The 26067-nt window shown below is 35.5% G+C and overlaps 2 protein-coding genes across 2 annotated transcripts; one reads left to right on the top strand and one right to left on the bottom strand.

The window, feature by feature from the left end:
* Positions 1–1436: 1436 nt before the first annotated feature.
* LOC763847 (E3 ubiquitin-protein ligase BRE1) lies at positions 1437–9459 on the bottom strand. Its single transcript, XM_030999166.1, has 12 exons — positions 9389–9459; positions 7969–8134; positions 6964–7663; positions 6392–6540; positions 5846–6122; positions 5323–5449; positions 4591–4847; positions 4063–4197; positions 3610–3767; positions 2789–2977; positions 2022–2278; positions 1437–1568 (listed from the first exon to the last, which is right to left on the bottom strand). Exons 2-12 carry the CDS (start codon positions 8105–8107, stop codon positions 1437–1439), a joined length of 2520 nt encoding a protein of 839 aa, XP_030855026.1. The 5' UTR covers positions 8108–8134; positions 9389–9459.
* Positions 9460–9658: 199 nt separating this feature from the next.
* On the top strand, positions 9659–24139 carry LOC593200 (DNA helicase MCM8). Its single transcript, XM_030999596.1, has 23 exons — positions 9659–9751; positions 10839–11146; positions 11671–11799; positions 12248–12330; positions 12752–12901; positions 13456–13574; positions 14180–14235; positions 14440–14540; positions 15061–15102; positions 15615–15783; positions 16065–16133; positions 16515–16713; positions 17184–17277; positions 17713–17781; positions 18433–18583; positions 19008–19072; positions 19491–19621; positions 20133–20252; positions 20924–21155; positions 21829–21998; positions 22486–22570; positions 23087–23176; positions 23806–24139. The coding sequence occupies exons 2-23, from the start codon at positions 10879–10881 to the stop codon at positions 23917–23919; spliced, it is 2706 nt and encodes a 901-aa protein (XP_030855456.1). The 5' UTR covers positions 9659–9751; positions 10839–10878; the 3' UTR covers positions 23920–24139.
* Positions 24140–26067: the final 1928 nt, after the last annotated feature.

Raw genomic sequence — 26067 nt, 5'->3', positions numbered from 1 at the left:
CAAAGTTGCAAACTGCCATACTTTTATCCTGCCAAAAGATTGTCTGCTGAGAGCAAATATGATTGTATTTGAAACGTACACAAAAACATTGTTTCTGATTTGCTAATAGACAAAGTTCGTCAAAAGTTCAAAGCGATTTGCTGCAATGTCAAGAGTAGGATGAATAATTGTTTCCTATCACATTGAAAAAGAAGACAGACTTCAAATAATGTCAGTTTTAATGTAACTGTCATTGTGTGTTTGCACTCAGCTATGTAAGACAAAGATACTTTAATATGATTTGGACTGTAATTTAAGTAGCACATCAAATTTTTAGCACTGAGATGTTTCACTGCAAGGGTATAGGGCTGCAAAATACCTGCTACCTTGAAACTAGAGAATTTAATTGGGATTATTTTTGTATTGAGCTCTTATGTATAAATAGCCAAATATAGAAAAATTATCGACCAGCTGACCATTAATGAGCCATATGTTTCCCTGATTTACTCTTCTGGGTATTTAGTATACTATGTCTTGCAAATCAATATAATCCAAGTGCATAGGAAGTGAAAACAAGACAACCAAACATGAATCAACAGTTTTTACTCCCTCTCAATTGAAGAAAAACAAAAGATATGTCTCCCTGTGTATACCTGCATCGCATACATAAACATAACATTCCTGACTGATTTATAGTCTGGGAATGTTCTTTATAACAATTAAATTGCACCATAACATTGCACATCAAACTTATCTGGGACACAGGGTATTGCTTTGTCATATTTTTCACTACATCACACTTTGTTGACACAAAAGGGGTCCGGAGTTGATATTTTCATTCCAGGCTTCCTCAGAAGATTTTTCCGCTGTCATCTTGCATCCGTTTCCTGATTTTGAAGACTTTCGATCCTCTCCTGTATATGCTGTGATAACTCTAGTCAAGGATGAAGACAAGAATATGTTCTGACAGTACTAGAGAAGAAGAGGAATATAGCAAGGGTATCAATTTTTTTCTTTTTCTTTTTAATTTTCATGTACTTCACACAGTAAATCCAGAAAACTCTGTGAAGGAGCTAAAATATGTTGTTTATGAAGAAGCTCAACTGCTTGTAATATTATTACCTAATACTAATGCCGGTATGCACATTCTAATACTAGTATCAATGGAAGTAGAAGTTAAAATGGGAGTAGTAGCAGTAGCAGCAGAAGCAATAATTTTTCATTGAAAAAAGAAAGTAATGGTAATATTAGTAGGAGACAAATCAGCAGAATTAGAAGATATGTCAGCAAATTTGAAATGAGTTGATCAGTAGAAGAAAGTGCTGTGGCTTCAATACCACCAACAAAAAAGCAGTAATACTATTAGTTTAAACAATAGCCGTGGTAGTTAAAGTCAGTAATAATGGTAATTATTACACAGAAATAGTGTAAAAGTATAGAGAACAACGAAACTATCATCACACATGAATGCAAAGGATATCTGCTGCATCAAAATCTTCAGCCTCTATTGCCTTCTGAAGGTTCTCTTCTAATTCCTGTAGTTCTCTCTGGACTTCACAGCTTTTGTCATCCATTGCATTTGTTGGTGTCTGTAAAAAAACGTCCAGAGCAATAGAAGTTAGTACAGCTGATTGATGTGACTTAAGTGCATTGACAAAGTGCTTTTATGACTAAAAACTTTCACCAAGGCAGCAAAAATACTTTAAAAAACTTTCTTGATATATTTACAGGTGATTCAAAGTGTTGTGTAAGATGCATTTTTATTAATCAAGAATAAATACAATGTTGCAGCATGTTTCATGCAGTGTAAGAATATCCTTATCTGATTATACATGTTCATCATCAAGGTCATGATAGCTTCCTAACCTTTTATTCCATTTTATATTGGAGTAGTATCATCCCAAAATCAGGATTTCTTTATATTTACTCTCCTCTTGGACAACTTCAACATCACATCATCATTTGAATGTGAACTTTAATATCATCTAACATCAATACAGTTTATATCGATGGTACATGTAATTAATGGTAAAATTTATTACCTTTGACTGATGACCATCTTCCACATCATCTCCTAAGCCCATCCCTTCATGATCCTTAAACTCCTCTAACATGGCCGCAACCTCAGGCAGCATCTGCAGCCCATGACGTCCACACAACCAACCCACCAGCAGGGCACAGGCTTGCTTCTCTATCTCCAGCTTGCGGGCGGACAGGGTAGAATTCATGGACTCTTTGTCTTCAAGTCTGGTGGTGATCACAGCCATCGTTGTTTTGGCCCTCTCACAAAGTTGAAGCTCTGCAGAATAGATAAGAATTGAATAAACTTGCTTCAGGAATTATACAATCCACAGGAAGTACATTATAAGGAGTCCACAAGCAAATGACTGTCTGAATTAAAAATGACCCTCAAAATTAAAGAAATTATATATGAAGAGATTAAATACACCCCTCATTTTCACAAATTGACAGAAAATGCAAGAGATGAAAGTTACAATATTTGTTTATTACAAAAATAATACTACATGAAGACCAATAGCTAGTCAATGCAGTTCATAAAATCAAGATTTTGCCCTATATAGTTCAAAATTTAATAAAGGTTTTAAAATGAAGACATTTCCTAAATTGAGCTTTAAAAAAATGACAAACATGAGCTCTGTAAATAACTAGCAGCTCTCTGAAAACCTGTGACATATATTTTCATCAGGATGTTAAGATCAACATGCAAATGAATTGAAAACTCATTCCTTATGGCTAGAGGAAAAATTAAATCTTTAATTACTCCACAATGCAAGGTTAATATACTCACCCCACTTCTTTTCTTCCTTAGCAAGTTCTATCTTCAATTTGACCACTTGTTCCTGCTGACCGTTCAGTGTTGTTTGTTGCTTCTTGAGTTCCTCAGAGACAGCTTCAACCTCTGCCTGGTGCGACTGACCCTCTCCCATCTTGCTCTTGATCTCTTCGGTCAAACGTTTGGCCTCACCAAATTTCCTCACTGAGAATGTAACATTAAATGGAATAGTTGTTTTTCATTATACTATGCACAATGAAAGCAATACTCAGATTTCTTGTTTTCAAGAAAAGTATAGTTTTAAAGAGAGTAACATTTCTCAGGTTTATTATCAGGAGATTGATGAATGATATGCAAATAAAGCACTTCAATTTGTTCTTATATCCATAATGAGTCTTCTGTTGCATGTAATACTGTATGATTTTATTATCTTGCTCATTTCAATTGCTTTGCTTCATTTCTTTATTTATTTTAATTGAAATATATTTAATCAGGATAACAAGAATCAGATAAATATTTTAGATACATAACCTGTTTTACATTCTGGTCCTGAACAGAATACAAATTGAATACACAGAAATATAAATAATAATATAAATAATTTCTTAGTAAAAGAAACATAGATTTGAGCATTCCTCACATTGCCACTTCTTCATATTTTTGGTGGTGCCTTCCATGATTGTTAAGTTGTTCAAAAACACATAATGGAAGAGGAATAAATTAAGTCTTCAAAGGGGAATGTATTTTGTAGGTTGTATTGCATCAAATCACCTAGCATACATGTATATATATATATATATATACTGCATTATTCTACACAGTCATGAAATACCTACTTGATACAGCAAATTGCTTTGCTTCCTGTAGCGTCACAATGTGATCTTCAGTATCAGTGACCTTCTTCTTCAAGGTCGCTAGCCTGGCTTTGTTGGATATAATCTGGGTGCTCGTAAACTGCATCTCCTCTGTAGTACTTAGTACTTTCTCTCGTAAACTGTGGATCATAAACATGAGATAAATGATTCTTTTTTAACTTTAATATGCTATCATACTATCTGACTGCTTTTTTATAGTGAAAACTATACATTCAAAAGTGATAGAACAAAATAAAATCATCATATTGCATTTTTCCTTTAATACATACATGTATTTATACATCGCAGTAGGCATACTATTTAGTAAGTTTTTATATGCACAAGTAGTATCTACAAATCCTAGTATAAAATTTACAGAGTCTACTTCTGTCCTCCAAAAAAATATTAATTTAAAAAGAGGATAACTTTACTAACCCTGTGATGTCAGAGCTGGGTTCAAGATCTATAGACCACTCGGCTTTGCAGTCATCGTCTCCTTCCTCCTGATCTGGGTTCAATGAACTAATGGTGTCTTGAGATGATGAAATTCTTGACATCAGATCTTCTTCCCTGAAAGAACAATATTATGGCAAATCATTAAAAAACAGGTAACGTAAACATTACATATATCATGAAATTATTTCAAATAGACAGAGGTAAGTTTGTATGAATTCTAAAATGTGGTATGGCAATTTGCATTTTAGACAGAGAGGGCACAATGCACACTAAAATAATCAACTGATAAAGACCTACTGACATTTGCAAGGAATTCCACACATGAGGAGAACTGACAGAGCATGTTGAATATGAGTTAGAATTTGGCATCGAATCTCAAATATCACACTTGACAATGGTAACAAGACCATGACAAAAATGATAAAAAAGGTGACTCCAACAAAAGGGGGAAAGAGAGCAAATCCAAATAGAGGGGGGTCAAAAAGAAGGGAAAAAGATTTTTCGTACCTGGCTAGAGCTTCTTCAAATGCTAGCACCTCAGCAGTCAGAGCCTTCTCATCCTCATCTAGCATCAACTTATCTTTGGTCAGTCTATCCTCACGTTCCTTCACATTGCTCTCCTCCTCTTCTATGATTGAGATTTCTTCTGAGAATTCAGCCTTGACTTCATCTATGGCGTTCTCTTGTTCACCAATCTCACTGCTCAGTCTCTCTTCTTCCGATCTCAACCTCCGTAATTGTTCTTCTAGTGCAGCTATTTCATCCTGTAAAAAATATCACAGCCTGGATAATCCTTCATTCAACATTTGTAGAAAATAGACAGAGGAAAATTCTATGATGAAAACTGAAAACATAAATTGTCTCTAGAATGAATTTCTAAACTGAAAAACATACAACAATACCTTTCAAAAAAGTAAAATGGATCAAAATTTTCAAGGGTCAACTGGTCATCATAAGACCTGCCTTTTAAATAAAATATCATATCATAATTTTAAATCAATAAAATAGCTTTGTTTAAATTTATTTCTGTAGAGCAAGAGATACCCACTAGAAATTCTTGTCTTTTATTCTGTCGTAAAAATTAAAATCAAATAGACCAAACTAACCCAAGTCCCAGAATTTACTCTCATTTAAAGAATAATGTCATTAGAAACTGTGCTTCTGACCTCTCTATTAGCTCATTGCCCAGTTAAACAAGATAAGAATTACATTGTATGATAATTATGGAAAACTCCCTACCTGCACTTTGCCTTTCTGGACAGCCAGTTTGTCCCTGCTTTCCCTAAGATCAGCTGTCTTTTCATCAATCCTGGCCCAGAGTTGTGCCTCTCTCTTTTCAACATGGTTCTTATCCAACAAAACATGGCTGCATAAAAACGATATGCACCATACAAAGTTAGTATGTTCCAAACTTACAGTGGAATGTGCAGTCAGGCACTAAATTTTTATGATCATCTTCTGTTTCAGGGATACAGATTGACTTCTTATTTCATAACAAAATTTCATACAAAAGCACTGGTATATATATTCAATAGTGGTATAGACCTAATTTTATCAATCCCTCCCTTGAAATAAACACAAACATACATTCCAACTTCTGATTAAGAAACACAATACACTTTAACCAATGTATCTTTCAACATTTTCTTCTTTAACTTTGAACCTCTAAAATCAACAAAGTTGCAGTAATTTCATTACTACTGAAAGCTTCTGAAATATTTTACACGTCTACAACTAACTTAATTCCTGCCGTCCATCTTACCCCATTGCACGGTCCAGTTCTGTCTTCTGCGTGTCCAGTTTCAGTTTCTGTCCCTCAGGGTCTCCACTCCGTCCCTCCCTCATCTTGCTGATGACATCCTCTTGTTGATTCTGCAGATCTTGGAGGGCCAGGATCCACTCTGATCTCTGTCTCTTCCTCTTCTCGTGGATGATGGTCCTGGAGCTGAAGATATCACCCACACCATCGTCCAAGGTCACTCGAGGTATGCATTGGAGGTCTTCCTCCAGAGAGTTGCATTCTGTGGTCAGAATTTCAGCTGTAAAATAACAAGAATTGTTGATAATATAGTGTATGATTCTATTTTGATGACAAATAAATAATATATACCTTCACTCAGAATATTTAGACAGGGCATTACACTTCAAAAACAATCATTACATTGAAACATACAATTCAGTTCAATTTTACAATCAAGATAATTTATCTCATGTTTCATAATTACATCAATAATTTCAGCAGTGATGAGCTATCAACCAGACAATGTATCTGTTATATATTTCACTATCTTCCACAAGTACCACTTACCCTGTTCATAATTCTCTTCATTAATAGCCTGAGACTGTGCAGTTTGCAATTCATCCAGTTTTTTCTGTTTTCTGATCATGCTGTACATTAATTTTAGTCTCTCCTTTCCCAGAGATTCCAGCTCTTCACTTAATGCTTCTTCAGCAAGCCTGTGGAAGAGGTAATAATTTAAAGTAGATTAGTCAATGCCATTCTATTTCAATCTAAATTCAAATATACATCCAAGGATTTATTTACAAAATCTCCACACATTGATAACAAAAATACATATTGACAACAAATTATCCCTTCTCTCTCCCGCTATCAGAATTCTTATTCAATATTCAGAAAGACTACGCTCTCTCATTCTACAGCACTTGTCTACAGTTATTTGTATCAGGCTGGTCTTCTTTGTAAAGAGGTACATGTTAAGAAAAATTATTTTCATTTTCTGGAATCATATTGTAATACTCTATGACACTTGCATGAGGTATAGATTAGTACATTACAGCTTATCATTAAACATTTCTAATTGTATTTTCCATGTGTAACAAATGAGTCAATCTATTCTTTATCTTTCTTCCTATTTTCACCTGAGCTGGTGTTCACTTGCTGCATGGGATTCCAAAAGAACATCCAATGTATCCTGGACATCCAATTCAATATCATAAAGCGAGCTTGCTCCATCATCTGGATTCTTTGTCCTTAATGAAATGGAAGAAACATCATCTATAGTCCTGGACGAGCACTCCGTTGGTATCTGGTTATCGTCTCCATCACTGTCACTGATGAATCCAAACTTGCTTTCACTTGAAACAGCGGTATGTCCTTTGTGTTCATCATCAATATTTAATTCCTTCTCTTCCTTTCCTTTAGGTTCACTAGATGACATTTCCATATCAAGGTTATCTCTGCCCTTTTGATCACGTTCTCTCTCCAACTCTGCTCTAGCATCTTCAAACTTATCTTCCTTGTTTGCAGGAGCATCAGTCTTCACATTGATGTTACACTCTTCTAACAGAGCATCAAGGTCTACATCTTTGGAGAAATCAATTCCTTCAAGATCTGTTCCTTGTGTCACTTGCCCCGTATCCTGTTTTAGACCTGGTCTAAGTGGATCAAGCTCAAAGTCCAGGTCCAGATCTATATCAAAATTGACACCAGGAGTGGTGCGTTTAGAACGAGTCTGTGGGCAAGGAGCAGGATCATCTACTTGAGTCTGAGATGGTGCTCTTGTCTCTATTGTTGCAGATGAGCTGGCTAAAGTTGGGTCTCCTGCTGTTGATGAGCTCTCTGAATAAATATACAAAAGTGATTTCTTACATTTGCTGTACTTCTTGATGAATTTCAAAGATAAGAGAAGATAAGTGTCCAAAGATATAATATGGTTTACAAAGCTTAAATGAAGAAAAAAATGTTGCAAACAATACTTGTAGTTCTTTTATTTGGTACAGATGATAGCAATTTCTATTTTTATATTTGTTAACATTTCTTCATATTGACCTAGGACTGCTAAGAGGCCTATATCTGTAAACAATTTCCATATTCAATAGCATTAAACCCCTCATCCATTGTTGCATTTTTTTCAAGATACTTACTTGGTGTATCTCTGATAAATCCAAAGGCAGAGACTGCAGGTTTCTCAGTGCTGTCTTCCTGCCCCGTTCTTGATGCTGAATCATCTTTACTCTTCTCTCCTTTCCCTCCGCTGATCTTCATACCACTAAAGAGTGACATGATAATTTCCAATCTCACTGGATATACCTAGGATAATGAAATCAAATTGAATAGCTGTAAAAAAAAAATCACAGTTCTGACTTAAAATAGATTTAACAATAGTAACAGTCATTGACTGACAGCTAGATATGATTCTCACTGAATGAATAATAAAAAAAAAAAAATTTAACCTTAAATATGCACAAATTTTGACAAAAAATTAGTGCCTCCCGTAAAAGCCTAGCCCTTGGCCATTCCAATCTCAATTAGGACTTCATGGGAATTAAACCTCACCCCAAAGAATAAGTTTAGGCATGCTGAAAGATGAGATGTATTCCTGCCTTTTGATGTACAATAATCCTTATGAAAGTGTACAAGAGATACAAAACATAAGATATTCTTGGCATGATGAAATGCCTTTTTATTTTGCATGACAGGGCGCAGCCGTTTTCTTGATAATGTGACGTACAAATGTACCAGGCAAACTTGTACATGTATCATGCACCAAGCTTTAGTTGAAGATTTGTTAATCAAATAATAAAACCTCTACTTTTCAAAGAGGGAAAATAATAGCTGAGATGGTAATAATTATATTTGGTGAAAAATATATAACAGGGGAACAATTTTAACCTCTTTATTCAAAACTACTAAAATATAGCAGTTGATGAATCTATTCAATTATGCACACCCCAGGCAGAAGAGCAAAAACTTATTTTTCTGACAATTTACATTCTGACAAGTGTAGTACAATTAGGGTTAAATGGCAGGTTAATGAAATACTTCATCACCACAAATACCTGGGAAGGAAGCATCCACAAAATTGAAACCATTTATTTGAACATAAACGACTTACGGTATACTTTCTAGTAAAGTACGTCATGTTATCACGAAAATGGTGATGCCCTTGCCATGTCGTGCTGAGCTGAGAAACTGTACATTATGCTAAGAATATTTTGCTTACTAATACTATACCTCTCTCGACTCTCATGCTCATACTAGTACGTAGATCTAATCTGTATCCGTATTGTTAGGTCAGCAAAATGTCTGTTCAGGACACATACACGCTAACTAATAGTTACACTTTGTACACTCTTGTAGATTAATTGGCAACAATACAGGAAATCTCTCAGAAAAACTACAGTTATTTCTTGGGGTGAGGTTTCCATCAAGTTTAAATGGAGAATCAAAGACATTGATTATGATCATGTCAATTGTCACGATGTCACTTAATCGATTCACTACACTGTTGGTCACTAATTTGAATTATAATTGGAGTCCATGCTATTTTTTCTAGAAACATACCTAATAACCATTGGGGATGACGGACTAGCAAGGAGTATAGGAACAAGATTTCCTCAAAATCAAGCAAACATGTCACTGCACTTGCAGCATAATAACATCAACATTTGTGTTGCATTGGTTAGTCTTATCCCAAATGTCCAGCTAATTTATTTTTCTCTTTTTTATATTCTAAATATATGAATTAAGCTGCACTATACTGAATTATAATATCTCATCAAATCGCATTTTTACTCAATGATTATTTAGGTATTGACAAACTTTGTAAGGAAGAGGATAGTCATGGTTTTGTTCATTCCCACCACGGTTCATCTTGCGTGCCTTTACCGAGACTAGTTTAGAGATCAATGGAGCTCAGTCGGAGTGGTAAGAATCTTTTTGCGCGATTTTTGAAACGTTAATTTTACCTTGAAATTGCAAACAAATACATCAGTACTTTTCCAGTTACTATGTCCATGTCATTGGCACATTGCTAACCTTTTGTCTGCAGTCACTTCTCTACCAGACAACTAACTCAGCCGGGCTGGAAATATAATTAAACTGTTATTTGTTATGGAATCGGAGCTCTGCCTCGGCCGCGGCTTGGGCGGGGTATCTGTGCATGCAGTGCCTGGCCTGGATGCAGCTGATGTGTGATGGACTCCCTGGCATGCCTGATCCTAATGATGATATTGATGAGCCACCATCACGCTCGTGGAGTAAAAATTAATTGCATATTTGCAATTTGCAAAATAAGCAATCTTGTTAACAATTTGTGAATGTTTCTTCATGTACATTACATTAATTGGCGCTAGTAGTGTAGTTCCGTATCCATTTTTTTAGCAGTTTCATATCCATTCTTAGCAAAGGAATTTTAGCCCAATTTTTTACTAATTTTAATCATAATCATATATTGCATTTTCCACCTGAATTTGGATCACATCCGACATCGGGAATCCTCCGTTTAGAGCTTCGATGTTGACGTCGTCGCTCAGTACCGTCTCCGCGCTATAGCTTTGCAACTCAAACTGAAGCTATCAGTCTTAAATTATGCAAGCTTCTCGTATAGTTTATGGTATCGTGCATGTGCGTAATACCATAAAGCATACGCTAAGTTTGCATAATTTTAGACTGATAGCTTCACTTTGAGGTGCAGAGCTATAGCATGGAGACGGTACTGAGCGACGACGTCGACATCGAAGCCCTAAACGGAGGCTTCCCGATGTCAGATGTAATCGAAATTCAGGTGGAAAATGCAATTGACCCTAGATGTCTATATGATTATGATTAAAATTAGTAAAAAATTGGGCTAAAATTCCTTTGCTAAGAATTGATATTAAACTGTTAAAAAAAACTGCTTAAAAAAATGGATACGGAACTACACTAGCGCCCATCAATTTAGTGCATGCTCATGCTGAGCCTGTCTTTTTTTATTGCTAAAAACAATATATTATTTTCTTTTTACTTGTACTAGAAACCAATGCAGAAGATGTGATATCTTAAGTCATATAAGCATGAGTCAAAGTCAGGGATCCTCATCAACCTGGAGGGGAGGAGGAGGAGGAGGAGGAGGAGGAGGAGCAAGGGGAAGAGGAGCAGGAAGAGGCACAGGATGGAGGGGACGGGGCAACAATAGAGGAAACTATTTCAGCACATACCAGAGTAATGGAAGAGGTGGAGGAGGAGGAGGGTGGAGAGGCCAAGAAGGAGGTAACAGAGGTAGAGGTGGATGGAGAGGAAGAGGAGGAGGAGGCAGGGGCTCATGGAATAACAGAGGAAGAGGTAACTTGTTTGAAATATATATTTAAATATTCTAACTAACCATTTTCAAATTTATGGTTAAGGTAGGCCTATGTGACCTTGAAGTTGATATACATTCAAATGTAAAATAATTTTTTCCATAAAAGGTTAGTGTGACCCTGGGTCAATTTCTTATTTAGTTTCCCAAATGTTATGGCTAGATTAATTAGACCACTTGGTCTACTTTAAGGTTTCATCAGACCAATTGGACATCAGTTATACCTTTGAATATGTACAGCCATTATTATCTTAATCTCTGGTTGTAGTATGTTCTTACCAAAGATGTTTTTTTAATTGATTTTACCAAAACTGCAAGTATAAAATTAAGGAAAGATGATTACTTTGCTTCCAAAACTATAACCTTTTTACCTTTGTGTTTCATATTTGGACCAACTATTTTCCATTTGAATTACCACAAGTATTACTTCTCAGTGACTTTGATGCCATGCAGGTAAACCACATATATGATGTGATTAGTTGAGTTTGTATTTTTATCTGATTTGTAGGTGGTGGCTTTGGGAATAATGTCTCAAGTAATGCTACTACTGTTTCCAGCACTCGTCATATTGAGATGGAAAACATTGCCAATAGCCTTATCCCTTATAAAGGATGGAGACTCTACTTTACAGACGAGAGTAAGAAATTATCCATTTATCCATTTTGTTTCTTGTTCTGTTCTTTTGTTCTTCTTTGTTTTTTTCCTGAATGTGTATGTTTTACAGGTAGGCTTTCATATAAGGAATCCCTCCTTTCTGCCTATCCCAAATGCTCTCATAAATTGCCATTGTTATTTGTTATCACTATCTTGTTTTTTATCATACCATTCTGTATTTGTATGTTTTAAATTTTTTTTATGAAGAGTGTTGAATAAACTTTGAATTTAAATTTCAATTTATTTGAATCATTGATGAGTTGGAGTAAATTTCAGTTTTTGTTATTGTTTGATTGTTGTGAAATTTGATAATTCACAGTACCGGTATAACAGAATATTAATTGTACAAATAAAATGATCTCACTTTCCATTTTTTCTTAATACACAAGAAGCAAATTTTAAATATTTGCTTTTTTTCTCTTGTGACCTAGCATACAGCTCAGATTCCCCTACAGTGACCAAGATTGAAACCTTTGAGATGTTGTTCAGACCAAGGCTACCAAAATATGATAAGGTAACTGTTGACATCAGTGGATCAGTATGTTAAAGCAGAAGTATCAAGTATAGATAAACAAAAATTTAAAAACTTACATTAAAATAAACCCTTACATTTTATTTATGGATTTTGACCCATTGGAGGGTCAAATATTTCTGATTGGGATTATGAAGGAGTGCCCAAAATTTGTGTTAACAAGTGATATTATTCTAATACACTTTACATGGATGTTCGCCCAAACTGAAAAAATAATTAACTGAAAACTAGAAACCCTCTGAGTCCTGGGCCGTTTTACTACAAATGTATTATGATCTTAGTAATTTTATGATCTATTTGTACCACTGTCTATTTTAATTATGAAATAAATACTTATTTATATATATGAATTCAGAAACAATATACTATACATCATATATGATGTTTTTGTTGTTGATTCCAGACTGAGATTGATCAACGAGGAAGCATTTTGGTGGACTGTAAGGAACTCCTGGAGGATGAGACGGTAAAGAGTGTTCTACCAACACTCAAAGCTGACATCAGGGATATGCCTCAGAGAATCATCAATTGTCTAGGAGTAGCTTTCCATCAGGTAAATTGATTTTGGCTCAACTGGGACCCGTTTTACAAAGCCTTTTTTCAATGACAAATTACAAAAATCAGTGACAAATCTGTTGTTAACCAATCAGAAGCAAGGATTTCAGTAGCTTATAACACAAACCGTCATTTGTCACTGATGACAATTTTTGTGAAATGCCCCCCCCCCCCCCCTGGTCTTTTTAGGTGACTTATTTATAAAAGGACGCAGACATATGGAGCAAGCACTTTGTATTAAACTGCAAAGAAATGGTGTAGTATGAAATACCCTTGATTTTGTTTAGCCTGGATGGACGGCACAGAGCTCTTCATATCAAAAGAAACCCTTACAAAGGGATAGCCTTGAGTAGCATTATTTCTCAAGAATATTTTCAGTAGAAACATTTCATAAAATATATATATTAGACTAATGAATGTGTTTTCTGGATAGAATTGTGTCAACAATTTTATATGAAAGAATGTCCCTTTCTTCAATTAATTTCAGATTTTGAAGTTCAATGCAAAATTCAGGAGAAATCACTTCCAAATCTAAACCTCTTTCTTTGTCAGGTTTGGACCAAAGATCTCGAACAGCAGGCAGCAGTTCTACAAGAGCAGGAAAACTCTGAGTCTCAAGGGTCTGTTGAAATCCCTCCGATGTTAGTTCAGGTTCCTCTGATTCATGCAAGGTAAATAAATATATATTTTGTAATGGTTTTTTTTCTTAAATTTGTTCTATATATCCCTCTTGCATTCGTCTAGTTCCTTTTAACATCATGCCTCATCAATATAACAGAAACTCCTGGGAGATGGTGAGGTAACAAACAAAAAAGGCTGTCTCAATATGGAAATTGTTCTCTCTTTAAGCAAAATTCCAGTGTCAATATTTAGATGAAAATATGTAGATGTCCAAAGAACTTTTGTCATCTAATATGCCATGATCTATTTTAAGGAGTTTTAAAATAAATCTAAGTGGCACTAAGTGAAAGAAGATGTTTATTTTCTTTTAGATGTAAAGCATGTTCTATTAAGTATACATGTACATATCAAGTGATGTTCTGCAGTTGATCATGTCTATATTCTATGCAATGTCTCGGTTCAACAATACAAATGAGCTGATAAGATGGCTTTATAAGAAAAGAAGAACAATGTTTAGTCTACTGTATCACAATTTTCTTCTCAGCTTGTATCTAACTCAAACTGATGTCTGAAATCCCCCTAATTGTTGATCATCATCAAGGTAAGGTATTCAGGTGTTAAATATGTTGTTCTTTCATTTTTTACTTTTCTCTAGAATACTCAACTATGAACCAACCACAGCCTTCAAAAATTTGAAAGCCAATTGCTATGGTGAGTGTAAACAGACTTAGTGTGTGCATTAAGTGCACTTCAGTTCATTGACCATATTTTATATATAATTATGACACCTAGACACCAGCAGACTTAACAAAATGTTTCAGTGTATTTCATTGAATTAAATATGCTCTGAGGAATTTATGGAAGAAAACTTTATAATTAATAAATACAGTAATACTTGTTTTCATTGTATTTCAGGCAAGTTTGTATCTGTGAAGGGTACTGTAGTAAGAGTTAGCAACATTAGGCCTCTGTGCACCAAGATGGCCTTCCAGTGCAATACCTGTGGAGATATCCAGGTAAATTATTCTATATCTAATGAATAGTATTGATGAGGGCCCCAAGTAACAAATAGTTGTGATTGACTCAGATTGATCGCAAGTTGATATCAATCACAACTCTGTACTAAAAATATATATGAGTTTACAAGTTTGTGATTGATTACAGATCTTGCAATCAATCTAGAACAATAGTATGTAAGACAAGTCCGGGATCTGCTATTGGAGGAGTAAAGTTAAATCAAAATTTAGATATTTGCATAGTTCTCTTTCAAAAGAAAGAAACATCAATCCCTTTCCTTATGTGAATAATATTGAAAATAAAGGGTTCAAGGTTAAATCTATTTCTTATTTTAGTGTTAATACCAGAAAGCACATTCAAAATGCAAACAAGCTGCAAAATAGAATAGCAATGCAAACATATGTATTTGACATGTACTGACAAATTAATTAATGCTGTAAATCTGTTTGAATATTGTGTACTTGCTGTTTTGCCAAAAATAAATGACTGTCTTTCAAATTTTCTTTTCTCTCTATACAGATTGTTCATCTTCCTAATGGGAAATACATTCTACCTACCAAGGTTTGAAACTGAACTTGTTGGATTTTTGTTTGTTTGGCTTGTTCATAGCACCATTTTTATTGGTTGTACCTTAGAAGAAAAGATCTGTCCAAACATCTCCTCTCATAATATAATATAATATTTATGTATTTTAATTTCACATAGTACTAGAAGATTTTTTGTACCTCAGGAATAAGATAGACTTCAGAATTATGTGAATTATCAACCTCAGTTTAGTGGCTTTTAGAAATCCAATTCACCTAAAACATAGCATAGGATAAGATGAAAGTTTTATTTTGTGATACCTCTATAATTGACAGCAAAATATTTTAATTGTATAGATAATATTTTTTTAAAGGAATGCCCTTTTCATGGATGACTTTGTGTAAAAATTGTTATATATACCCATACGTATATCCATGGGTATATATAACAATTTTTACTTGACAAGTATAAAGGATAAATCTTGTTGATATAGACGTTGTACTATTGATTGAAAGTATGATTTTCATATTTTGTTGTTTTCTTCATAGTGTCTTGCACCAGAGTGCAGAGGGCGCTCTTTTGTACCCAAACAAAAATCTCCTCTTACGGAGACGGCTGATTGGCAAACTATCAAGCTTCAAGAGATAGTCATGGATGAGCAGAGAGAGGCAGGACGTATACCAAGAACAGTAGAGTGTGAACTCATGCATGACCTGGGTGAGTTACCATGGTAACACCTTTTTTGCTATCAGTATGTATCCTAGGGTTCTGGAGGGGTATATACTCTTGATAGATTTTTTTCTATTTTTATGAATAATATTTTCTGTTTGTAATCCAGTGCTCAATGATTTATTACCTCTTAATTTCAGTAGTTGAAAGTATATCAATATTCACATGGTTTTTTACATAGTTTGTTGAAACTCTTTGCTTTTATAGCCAAGTAGTGGCAAGTTTGAAACATTACTGATATTAGTTTCTTCTCTTTTTTTTCTTCTCAGTGGACAATTGCGTACCAGGAGATACAGTTACAGTGAGTGGCATTGTCAAGGTCTCTAATGTTGATGAAGGTAAGAAAAAAATGTTCAGTTCTATGCCTTAGTTTTTAACCGCTGAGTTTTTAAAAGTGGAAATCGTTTTAGGCTATGAAATCAATGGATACTAAAACATCTATAAATAAATCAGTATTGTTATTCATGAAAAAAATGCTTTGTTTCTGTCCTTTGAAGTGAACTTATAAAACCTCCAAAGAGTGGCACTCTGTCACAAGTCTGTCTATTTGCTTTGTTTACAACATCTCCTGTTTTTCTTTTAATTTTTAATGTTTGGTGCTAATATCTTTATTGGGATCTTTGTCAGATAATTTTGAAAATGAAAGCCTACATGATTTCAAACAATTTTTTTCCCTCTTCAAACAAATTGTGGCTACCATTATAATTCTTTGAACGTAGGGAAAGGGCGAAACAAGGATAAATGCATGTTCCTGCTGTACATCCATGCCAACTCACTGTCCAACCTGAAGAAGAGTAAGAAGGGTAGTGATGTCAGCGGTGGGATAGGTGCAGGTGCTGCAGTGGACTTCAGTATCAAGGAACTCTATGCCATCCAGGAGATACAGAGCCAAGAAAACCTGTTCAAACTCATTATAGGGTGAGCATTGTAGCTAGTTTATTCTGTTGAAACAACTGTAGTAATTGCTGTCACAGATCTGACATACATGCACTGCACATATAATTTATATTCAAATTACTAGATTGGTAAACTGAAAAGTCTATGAAGTCACTAATATTTTATGGTTCGTTACCTGGTTTCTATGCTTTCAAGACTGTAAGTCCAGGATATAATTGATTGCCAAGCTAATTGAAGAAGAAAAAGACAGATATCACTGTTCTTCTGTCACCCTTTAACTCTCTAATTTTCCTTGATGCTAGAAGGTCTCAGATGCACAAGTAGCTCAAGCACTTTGGTGTCATGTATGGTTCATAGTTAGCTCAAGCACTTTGGTGTCATGTATGGTTCATAGTTAGCTCAAGCACTTTGGTGTCATGTATGGTGCATAGTTATGATGATGTATCTGTTATACATTCACCATTTGCATACATTGTGATATTTCTTATCAGATCGCTGTGTCCTACCATCTATGGTCATGAGTTAGTCAAAGCAGGACTCATTCTGGGACTGTTAGGAGGCACACACAAGTACACCAATGATAAGGTGAGTTCACATCCGACTGTTAAACCCTGTTCATACACCATTCTAAAAAAAAAATTCTTTGTTTCTTTAAAGAATATTTTCTGTAAAATTGTAATCATCATGACCATGTATTTTAGATAGTTAGAAGCAGATTTGTAATCATTCAATGGCATTTCAATTTCCTATTGTCTCATTTTTATTTTTTACATTGGAACAAATTTCAGTTTATGTGATCTCTAGCTGTAATATACTTGTACATCAATATGTTAGATGTAAATTTAGTAGTTGAAAAATTGGGCGATTAACAAAAATTCAAACTCTTTTAATGAAGAGAAAAATCATGTGATTTTTAAAACGTTATTGTTTGTAAAATTGTTGGACACTATATGGAGTGTAATATTGTATTTCACAATAAAGCTGTACATTCTTGATGCATATTTTTTTATTTTTCCTCAGAATCGAATCCCAGTACGAGGGGATCCACATATCCTTGTTGTTGGTGATCCTGGTTTGGGGAAAAGTCAGGTATTTCATTCTAAGTTCATTTGATTGTATGGTGATAATAAAGACAAATATGTAGTCAGATTATTCCCATTAACTACAAATGCTCATTGATAAGAATATAGTTTACAAATTCTGTGGTGGGTGTGAACCCTCTTTCTGCCAACATACGTCAACATACATTTATGATGGGAGCACATTTGGAAACCTGATGTATTAATTTTATCTTTAAACAATATCTTGGCTAATCAAGTGATGAATACTTATTTACCCATTTCACCATTATTCATTGTATTTTTTCATTGTAAACTCTAGAACATAATATTTTACAGAATTATATGGTGGTCATGTCAATGCTAAAATCTTGCCTCAAAGTACCTTACTAGTCTGAGTAAAGGGTTCTTCAGGGCCCTGTCTTACAAAGAGTTGCGATTGATCCAAATCAATCACAACTTTGCAGTCTCCTATCTCTTATAGTTTTGATTGATATCAATCACAAATAAGCTGCGATTGATATCAACTCTTTGTAAGAGAGGTCCCAGAACTACCATGTCATGTGTAATGACAGAAGAACAGCAGTGACGAAGCACAGTCCCGTCAGTCTAGCAAAGTTATAGGACTTATTCTTTTGATAATTAACAATTTGAGTAGTAAACCTTTTCTACTTATTTGCAGATGTTGCAGGCTGCTTCTAATGTGGCTCCTAGAGGTGTGTACGTGTGTGGCAACACAACGACTACCTCAGGGTTGACCGTGACTCTGACCAAGGATGGATCTTCAGGAGATTACTCCTTAGAGGCAGGAGCACTGGTTCTAGGTGACCAAGGTGAGTGGTGACCTCTGACCCTCAGCATCAACATCCTAATGATATATATGCATTTATTAGTTAGTGACTGTGACTGTCGTGATACATATATTAGTACATATTTAATGATATGTTTGCCTGTAATAATTATGACGGCTACATTTCCATTGCAGACATAGTCATTCGAGGGGATGCACAAAGCACATACAAACCACTAATATTACCCTGGCTTTAGCCAAGCTTCCCAAAGGCACTGTAAATTTGAAAATTTAATTTATGTCAAGCATCTCAAAAATTTAATCAGTAAAAATTAGATAATGTTTACCTCAATTATAGACATAAAATAATATATTTCTTGATTTTCTGATTTGCTGCTTTCACAACTCAAATAGAGTGGCTTTACATTGATATGTACTTGTCAACTTCTCTGCTTCATTTATTTCAGGTTGTTGCTGTATAGATGAGTTTGACAAGATGGGTTCACAGCATCAAGCTCTCCTGGAGGCCATGGTAAGCCTGACTTCATTGTTTCAACTATTTCTCTTCATTATCAGTAATAAAAGCTTTGAGTGCTATATTCAGGTTAACAAACATTCTCATCAGAATACTACAACGTTGATATATTGTTTTACTGATCCGTATTTGTGATTTCCTTCCTCAATTAGGGAAACTACCCAAAATTCATTAGTCAGTTGTTGATTGATATTACCCCTACTATTTGTGATAGTTCTCCAGATGGTAATTGTGTTAAGGGCTGCAACCTGTCTGCAGGCTAGTTGTTGGGAGAGGTAGTTGTCTTAGTACGAGTGTACATTTTTATGCATGGTTTTCTTTACATCAAATTAACTTTAACCAGAAATCTACTTTACATGACACTCAAATGAGTGTGTCCCTTTTATGTAATTTCCAATATGTTTGCCACATATAGGAGCAGCAAAGCATAAGTATTGCCAAGGCTGGTGTGGTGTGTAGTCTTCCAGCCAGGACCTCTATCCTGGCAGCTGCTAACCCTGTAGGAGGTCACTATAATAAAGCTAAGACTGTCTCAGAAAATCTCAAGTAAGTACTGATATTAACATCTAATAACAGTTAGGATTTAAACATTGGTTTATAAAGCTAAGACTGTCTCTGACAATCTCAAGTAAGTACTGATGTTAACATCTAATAAAGGTTAGAATTGGTACATTGGTATATTAAAGTAATTTGTCACAAATATCTTATCAGGAACAAGGTTTAGGTGTTCTTTTTATTAAAAATGTCAATCTGAAATCAGCACTTTGCAGTTTTCATGGTGCGATCTTTTGATCAGCGACAGGCTTAATGTGGTCCACGAGTTTTATATTGGACATGATGATTTTACTATGCATGCAACATTGGTTGAGAAATGTGAGATCAAGTTCAACATAAACATGATGTATTGAAAGGTAACATTTATTTCCTCATTTAATAATTTGATGTGCCCGAGATTAGGGGATTACTGCACATGTATTTGTAGTTCTTCATCTGAGTAGATAAACCTGACTACAGACTGATGTAGTAGTATATTGATTCTTTATTAATCTTTTCACAGAATGAGTGGCCCTCTGTTGTCTAGGTTTGATCTAGTCTTCATCTTACTAGACAAGCCTGATGAGGAAATGGATTCTTTGCTCTCTGAACATGTGATGGCTCTACATGCTGGCAAGCAAAAGTAGGAAATTAATATTATTGTATAATAGTTAAACATTTATTAAAGATACAAGTATTGAAGATTCCACTTTTTTGCGGCAATGTTATAGTTTCTTGTAAGTACCGGTAGTTAACAAAATGTTGAAAATCAATATGCACACAATGGAGTACTTATAACTTTCTGTGAAAGGATACTAGTGATACAAATTTGGACACAAGGTCTGCTAGATATATGAAGACATTCTAACAACAGACTGCAACTTAAACACAGGCTTGAATTGCCGATTTCTGGTTGTGAACATGTCCATGATTCCAAGAAAGTGTAACTATACACTTTGATATCCTATTGTATCACTTCATGTATCATTAAAATAAAGCAGTAAAGTAAAGCGTCCTACTGCACCAGCCGAAAATATGCCTTACAACTAAACATTAACATACTTAAAGCCTATCTGCACTAGTTTGGCCAGGAGGAATTAGACCTCCCTGCGTGGTCACTGAAAGGTGGTTATCTCATCAAATCGGCTCTCAATTAACATAAGAAAGAGGGGACCATGGGGGACCAACAGGTACCGATTAGGCATTGTTTGCTGTAAAGAGGGCGCGAGTAGCTACAAGTAGTGCAGTCCTGCTTTAACAACTTTGAAAACACACAAGAAATTATGTAACTTGTAATAACTGTTTTTGCTGCAGAGCTATGAGTGGTGTTCGAGTGACGAGGCATCCCTCGGGGTCCATCACCACATCAGAGGACGAGGATGCTAGACGTCTCTGGGAATCCGAACGACCCCTTTCTGAGAGACTCAAGGTAGGGCGGGGTGAAGCCTTTGACCCCATCCCATCCCAGCTGCTGAGGAAGTACATCGCTTATGCCAGGAAGTATGTCTACCCCAAACTCATGCCAGAGGCTGCAACTGTGTTACAGGTAAGGGATCTATCCATGCACTGCAATGTGAGGAAACAAAAAATGCCATTATATTTTTTGTCTACATCTTCAATATATCCAACATACTTTGCGAATAGTGCATTTTATGTACTCTTGTGAAAAATAGTAGCTCTGCACTTATCGGTTCAGTATTTTATGCACAACATATTTCATTCCATTACAAGATGCTAAAAACTAGATTTTAGACACATTGTACTTGTTTTGTGTAGGGGGCCTGTTGTCTGTACATGTTTCAGCGCTAATCTGGCTCTCAGTAGATGACTTTAAAGAAGGTCTAGATCAAGCTCATTTTTAGTTAGGAGTAGTAAATTAGATTGACTTTTGCAATCTGCACCTCATCCCCTGAAGCATAATTCTACCTGGAGCTCCTCCATCAGCACAAGGGTCAAGGTAGCACCTCATATACATTAAGTGGGGCAAGGAACAGGTGTAGTAGAGTGTAGGAACATGAAGTTATCAGGAACTCCTCTTTCTGTCCCTCTTGCTGAACAGAAGTTCTACGGAGAGCTCTGTCGGCAGTACCGGGATCCAGATAGCACCCCTATCACTACCAGGCAGCTAGAATTGATAAGATTGTAAAAAGCAAGGGATGAATGTCAAAAACATCAAATATCATGTTGTTTTTGCTTTTTCTCTTCTTCTTGACGAGCAGAATTTCTACTTGGAGCTGCGTCGTCAGCACCAGGGTATGGACAGCACCCCGATCACCACCAGGCAGCTAGAATCCTTGATGCGATTGACCGAAGCAAGGGCCAGGTTAGAGCTCAGGGAACAGGCTACACTAGCAGATGCTGAAGATGTGGTGGAGCTTATGAAGTTCAGGTAAGAGACTAGGTTAATAGTTATAAAACATTACTATTGTGGGTATGGCCTAAGTCCATATATGCTTTATTATATACTAAGTTGACAAAGATCCCTAGCAGATTGTTTTGAATGTACACCAGTGATGATGCTGTTGTTTGTGTATATGGTACATCCATGTTATTTCAACTACAATACAATTCAATCCACATATGCTTGTTAAAAATGCAGACCAAACTGGCTTTCTATCATAATCTCCTTCCAAATGTGAGGAAGGTAAGGGTAAGGGATGGTTTATGTATTTAGCCAGGAAGAGGGTTTGAGAGAAGTCAGTAGACAATGAGTTGAGACATGTTTCTCCTTGTGTAATGGATGTGAAATTTGATTTCCTTTCAGCCACCTAAAGAAATCTTTGTTTTTGTTGTTGATGGCATGGGATAGATTTCGAAGCATTATGGATCCGTATTCTTGGATTTACAATTCATATCTTGTCTTCTCTTTTTGACAGCATGATAGATACCTACTCAGATCAGTTTGGCTTTCTAGATTTCCAGAGGTCTCAACACGGATCCGGCATGAGCAGTAAATCTTTAGTAAGTCATTGTGATATCATCACTGAGCTTTCTTTTACAAGTTGTGCATGAGCTAGTATCAAATTAATGCCTGGAAGTATTCAGATTGAAGATTGTAATCATTTCACTACTGTATTGCAAATGGGACGATATTGGATTATAGAAGATATGAGCTGGTTATAAGATTAAAACAAATAATCATATCCTTTTCCATTGCTGAAAGCTATGAGATAAGGATTGAACATTTGATGAGGCCTTTGTCCTTGTCCTTTGGAATCAAAGTCATTTACCATTGTTACAAAGGAGTTGAATCACTTACCTGACATAAATGTGATTATTATTCGCATAATATGAAGCATTAGCCCTCAAATGTTTGTTTATCAGGATAACTAACAATGCTCTTCAATATTGCATAGTGATGGTTGGTGTAGATAATGACATTTTAAAGACTATTTCATTATCACCAGGAAAAAGACAAAATTTTGATGGATTGCTTTATGAAGTATACCCTCAGTCATTATTACTCTCATTATTCAGGCAAAGAGGTTTGTTGCTGTTCTAAATAAAGTTGCTGAGAGGACATATAACAACATCTTCACGATGCAGCATCTAAGAGAACTTGCACAGGTACAATATTTTTAACCAGTCTTCCTAACAGAATATTTTTTTTAACTGGGATGTAAAAAGCTGAACTATGTGATATTTTCAGCTGGAAATACATGTCATTATGTATTTCTTTGATGAGTCTTGTGTTCTTACATCAAAAATCACAGTTTTTTTGCTTAGAATTTGAATTTCAGAGATGACATTAAGGAAAAATTAAATGACAATTAGGAGCAATTCATTTATATAGATTTTTTTATTTCATTAATATTTTATATGTGTGTTAATTTAGTTACATATAGTAATTTACATGGGTTCAATATAATTCCTTACATGCTTAAGTCAGGAAGCTGTGTTTGTAAGGCAGGATATAATTACAGATTTCTTACTACAGCGAACACAAGGATACATCATGGATGCTCTGTGTGTGTGCGTGTTCTGTTAAGGCTATTATACTGATCATATTTTTGAGATATCTATTACCAATATATCAGATGTTAATGAAGGCAAACACAAAATTTTACGGATTTATCTCCAGGAAAAACCCTATATCTCCATCCCATCGTGTATTCAAAGTTTCATTATTAGATCTCTACAGAATATACCATTTTAAGGTGAAGTATATTTTCTATTCCCACTACATTTACTGACAGGAAGCGAACATCCAAGTTCCTGACTTTGATGGTTTCATAGCATCCCTAAACAATCAGAACTATCTGCTCAAGAAAGGACCAAGAGTCTTCCAACTCCAAACAGCATCCTTCTGAGTACCGATGAACTATCTGCTCAAGAAAGGACCAAGAGACTTCCAACTCCAAACAGCATCCTTCTGAGTACCAATCAATTGTCTGCTATAAAGTATTAGGGAGTGGAATGTACTCTGTCATCAAGAGTAGACTTCCAGTCTTTAGTACTGTTTCATTGAGAGTATTAGAGAGTGGTCTTTACTATTCCCTCAAGATTGGAGCAGGTGTCTTCCTGAAAATTCATTTTATTATGCCTCCGTTACGAAGTAGCCGGAGGCATTATGTTTTCGGGTTGTCCGTCCGTACGTACGTACGTACGTCTGTACGTCTGTACGTACGTACGTCCCGTTCTTGTGATCGCGTTATCTGAAGAACCGATTGATGGATTCCTGCCAAACTTTGGTCATGTATGTATCTTGCAGAGCCGATGAACTGATTAGATTTTGGGGTCGCGAGGTCAAAGGTCAAAGGTCACAGGGCTCATTAGGTATGTAAAAACAGATCGTGATCGCGTTATCTAAAGAACCGATTGATGGATTCCTGCCAACCTTTGGTTATGTATGTATATTGCAGAGCCAATGAACTGATTAGATTTTGGGGTCACGAGGTTAAAGGTCAAAGGTCACAGGGCTCATTATGTATGCAAAAACAGCTCGTGATCGCATTATCTCAAGAACTGATTGATGGATTGCTGCCAAACGTAGGTCATGTATGTTACTTGCAGAGCCAATGAACTGATTAGATTTTGGGGTCACGAGGTCAACGGCCACAGTGCACATTATGTATGCAAAAACAGCTTGTGATCGCGTTATCTCAAGAACCGATTGATGGATTCCCACCAAACTTAGGTCACGTATGTTACTTGCAGAGCCAATGAACTGATTAGATTTAGGAGTCATGAGGTCAAAGGTCAAAGGCCACAGCGCACATTATGTATGCAAAAACAGCTCGTGATCCCGTTATCTCAAGAACTGATTGATGGAATCCTGCCAAAATTAGGTCATGTATGTTACATGCAGAGCCAATGAACTGAGTAGATTCTTGGTTCATAAGGTCAAAGGTCAAGGGCTTATTCTGTATATGAGAAATTGCTTGTTATCACGATATTCTGAGAACCTGTCAATGGATTACAATTGAAATTGAATTCGAAAAATTTCTTCTGTTTTGGTTTGTAAAATTGCTCTATGACGGAGGCATCATTTTCGACTGCGCGCAGTCGAATTCCATCTAGTATTTTTCTGAATCTGTTTAAGGTATTTATTACAGAGCATTAGGAGGACTGGCTATTGTATCAAGAGAGGATGAATGGTCTTCTAGCTCCGAATAGCTTTCTGAGAAGTGAATACCTATAAACTGTCTGGTATATGAGAGCACTGAGAGGTACTGTCCTCTTCCGAAGGTTTTGGACCAAGACACTTGTGAACACCTATGAACTTTCTCTTGTTTAGTGAGTTGACTGTACTCTCCTCAAGAAAATATCTCTAGTGTTCTAGCTCCAAACACTCTCTTTCTGGGTACCCATTAAATGTTATCTATTTGAAAGCATAAGGAATACTGTACCATCTCCTCATAAAATCACCTGCAAGTCTTTAAGTTCCAAATATTATTTTCTGAATATGTATGGACTGTCTCTTATGATAGAGTATTGAGAGGACTGTACTAGACTTGACTATAGTCTTCTCAAGAAAGACCCGAGACTCTTTGTTCTAGACAAGCATACTTTTGAGTATCTAAAGACAAAATCACACTGTAATTCTATTTGATGATTATACATTGTAATTTGATGCAATATTTATACATGCAATGTGTGCACAAAGTTTAGATTTGTATTTTGTACTTGGAATGGAATGGCATGGAGGGTAAAGTTTGAAATGCCAGATTTACATGAAGATAAATATGATCGTGACAGAACTACATTACTTTGGAACTACAGAGAAACGTGTACAGGATGTCCAATGATAAGCATTGTACAAGAGAATATTTTTTTTATTTTCATAGGTGATCTCTCTATATAACTTGTAAATCAAGTTACACTGTACATGTACTATTAAGCTTCAGCTGAACGGTTAATGGAATTTAATAGCAAACAACAATTGTTTTCCCATAACTATATTGGCAACCATTTTATATATGGTGCATGTCACAATACAGCCTAGTTCATCAGGGTAT

This window comes from Strongylocentrotus purpuratus, unplaced genomic scaffold (assembly GCF_000002235.5).
Source record: "Strongylocentrotus purpuratus isolate Spur 01 unplaced genomic scaffold, Spur_5.0 spur5_scaffold_5, whole genome shotgun sequence".
Taxonomy (NCBI): Eukaryota; Metazoa; Echinodermata; class Echinoidea; order Camarodonta; family Strongylocentrotidae; genus Strongylocentrotus; species Strongylocentrotus purpuratus.
Note: the sequence above shows the minus strand (reverse complement) of the source record. Positions and strands in the feature narration are given on the sequence as shown.

What these genes read in the sequence shown, in the direction of transcription:
- LOC763847 (XM_030999166.1), bottom strand. Translation starts at nt 8,107, where the DNA reads ATGTCACTCTTTAGTGGTATGAAGATCAGCGGAGGGAAAGGAGAGAAG. An exon ending in ATTTATCAGAGATACACCAA is followed by an intron (nt 7,664 to 7,968) that starts GTAAGTATCTTG and finishes ATATTTATTCAG; the next exon opens with AGAGCTCATCAACAGCAGGA. An exon ending in AAAGCAATTTGCTGTATCAA is followed by an intron (nt 2,978 to 3,609) that starts GTAGGTATTTCA and finishes TTACATTCTCAG; the next exon opens with TGAGGAAATTTGGTGAGGCC.
- LOC593200 (XM_030999596.1), top strand. Translation starts at nt 10,879, where the DNA reads ATGAGTCAAAGTCAGGGATCCTCATCAACCTGGAGGGGAGGAGGAGGA. An exon ending in ACTCTACTTTACAGACGAGA is followed by an intron (nt 11,800 to 12,247) that starts GTAAGAAATTAT and finishes CTTGTGACCTAG; the next exon opens with CATACAGCTCAGATTCCCCT. An exon ending in CTACATGCTGGCAAGCAAAA is followed by an intron (nt 20,253 to 20,923) that starts GTAGGAAATTAA and finishes TTTTTGCTGCAG; the next exon opens with AGCTATGAGTGGTGTTCGAG.